The sequence below is a fragment of the Penaeus monodon genome, chromosome 29 (assembly GCF_015228065.2).
Source record: "Penaeus monodon isolate SGIC_2016 chromosome 29, NSTDA_Pmon_1, whole genome shotgun sequence".
In the NCBI taxonomy this organism is placed as follows: Eukaryota; Metazoa; Arthropoda; class Malacostraca; order Decapoda; family Penaeidae; genus Penaeus; species Penaeus monodon.
In genome coordinates, this window is record NC_051414.1 from 6,738,157 (window position 1) to 6,739,613 (window position 1,457).

The 1,457-nt window shown below is 41.0% G+C and overlaps 1 protein-coding gene across 1 annotated transcript in view; it reads right to left on the minus strand.

Moving 5' to 3' along the window:
- LOC119591919 (PDZ and LIM domain protein Zasp-like) overlaps positions 1-1,457 on the minus strand; it is a gene marked incomplete in the record, with an annotated part of 137,443 nt that overhangs the window by 19,881 nt on the left and 116,105 nt on the right. The window contains 1 exon segment of the mRNA XM_037940673.1: positions 51-136. Within this exon segment, the coding sequence (XP_037796601.1) occupies positions 51-136 (86 nt within the window).

Sequence of the window (1,457 nt, forward strand, 5' to 3'; positions counted from 1 at the left end):
TAAACCCAATAACCAGCTAATGAAAAATGGGGGAAATGAAGGAGACTTACCAACATTCTTGAGCGAGGAGCCACAGGTCGCACACCTGAAGCAGTCAGCGTGGAGGCTCTTATTCTTTATTCGCACGAAAACGCCGCTGAAACGAACACGCTTACCGTCAGTCTCACGCCTCGCCTGTCTCCGTGCCCCGCGCCTGCTGGCCCTGCTAGTTTCGCTGCCCTACTGGCTTGCTATTCTTTTGCTAGTGTGACTCATCTGCTATTCTGCTATTTTGCTTGGGTGGTGTCTGCTATTCTGCTATTTTGCTAGTGTGACTCATCTGCTATTCTGCTATTTTGCTTGGTGACTCATCTGCTATTCTGCTATTTTGCTAGTGTGACTCATTTGCTATTCTGCTATTTTGCTTGGATGGTATCAGCTAATCTGCGATTTTACTAGTCTGATTTATTGTTATCTTGTTGGCTTGCTTGCCTGATTAAAGTGCTATTTTCCTAGCTTGACCCATTTGCTATTCTGCTAGGATGACTCTGCTATTTGGCTTGGATGACTCATCTGCTAATCTGCTATTTCACTAGTCTGAATTATTGCTCATTTGGTGGCTTGTCTGCCTGACTAATCTGCTATTTCGCTAGCATGACTTATTTGCTAATCTGATATTTTGCTAGCCTGACTCACCTGCTACTTTGCTAGCCTGACTCACCTACTACTTTGCTAGCCTGACTCACCTGCTACTTTGCTTGGCTGCTCACCTACTATTCTGCTATTTCGCTAGGCTATCTGCTATCTTGCTAGTATGCTTGCCTGACTAATCTTCTGTTATGCAACCCTGCTGATCTGCTATCTTACTAAATTATTACTGCAATGGTCTGTTGTCCTGCCATTTGCTGTCTTGCAAACCCGCTACCCTGCTATCTTGCTAATAGGATATTTTCTATCTTGCTATCTTGCTATCCTGTTACCCTGACTATACTGCTACTTTGCTACATTGATAATCTACTGTTTTGCAACTCTGCTACCTTGGCCATGTGTTATGTTGCTATTTTGCAACGCTAATACTCAGTTAATCTGCTATTTTGCAACCCTGATACCCTGTTCATCTGCTATTTTGCAACGCTAATACCCTGTTCATCTGCTATTTTGCAACCCTGATACCCTGTTCATCTGCTATTTTGCAACTCTGATACCCTTTTAACCTGCTATTTTGCAACCCTGATATCCTGCTAATCTGCTATTTATGAATCATATTTCTTATTACCTTATCTTATTATATACCAAAACTAGCCTAACCGACGCCTAGACGATATAATCCATGAGGAAAATGGTTTCATTTATCATATCGAATAGAAAAAAATTTACCTCAAAACGAGATAGAAATATATAGAGAAAAAATAAAGCTATCTTTAATTCCTCTTCCGATTCCCGATGTTTTTTTTTTTCTTTATCTTTTTAGTACACGC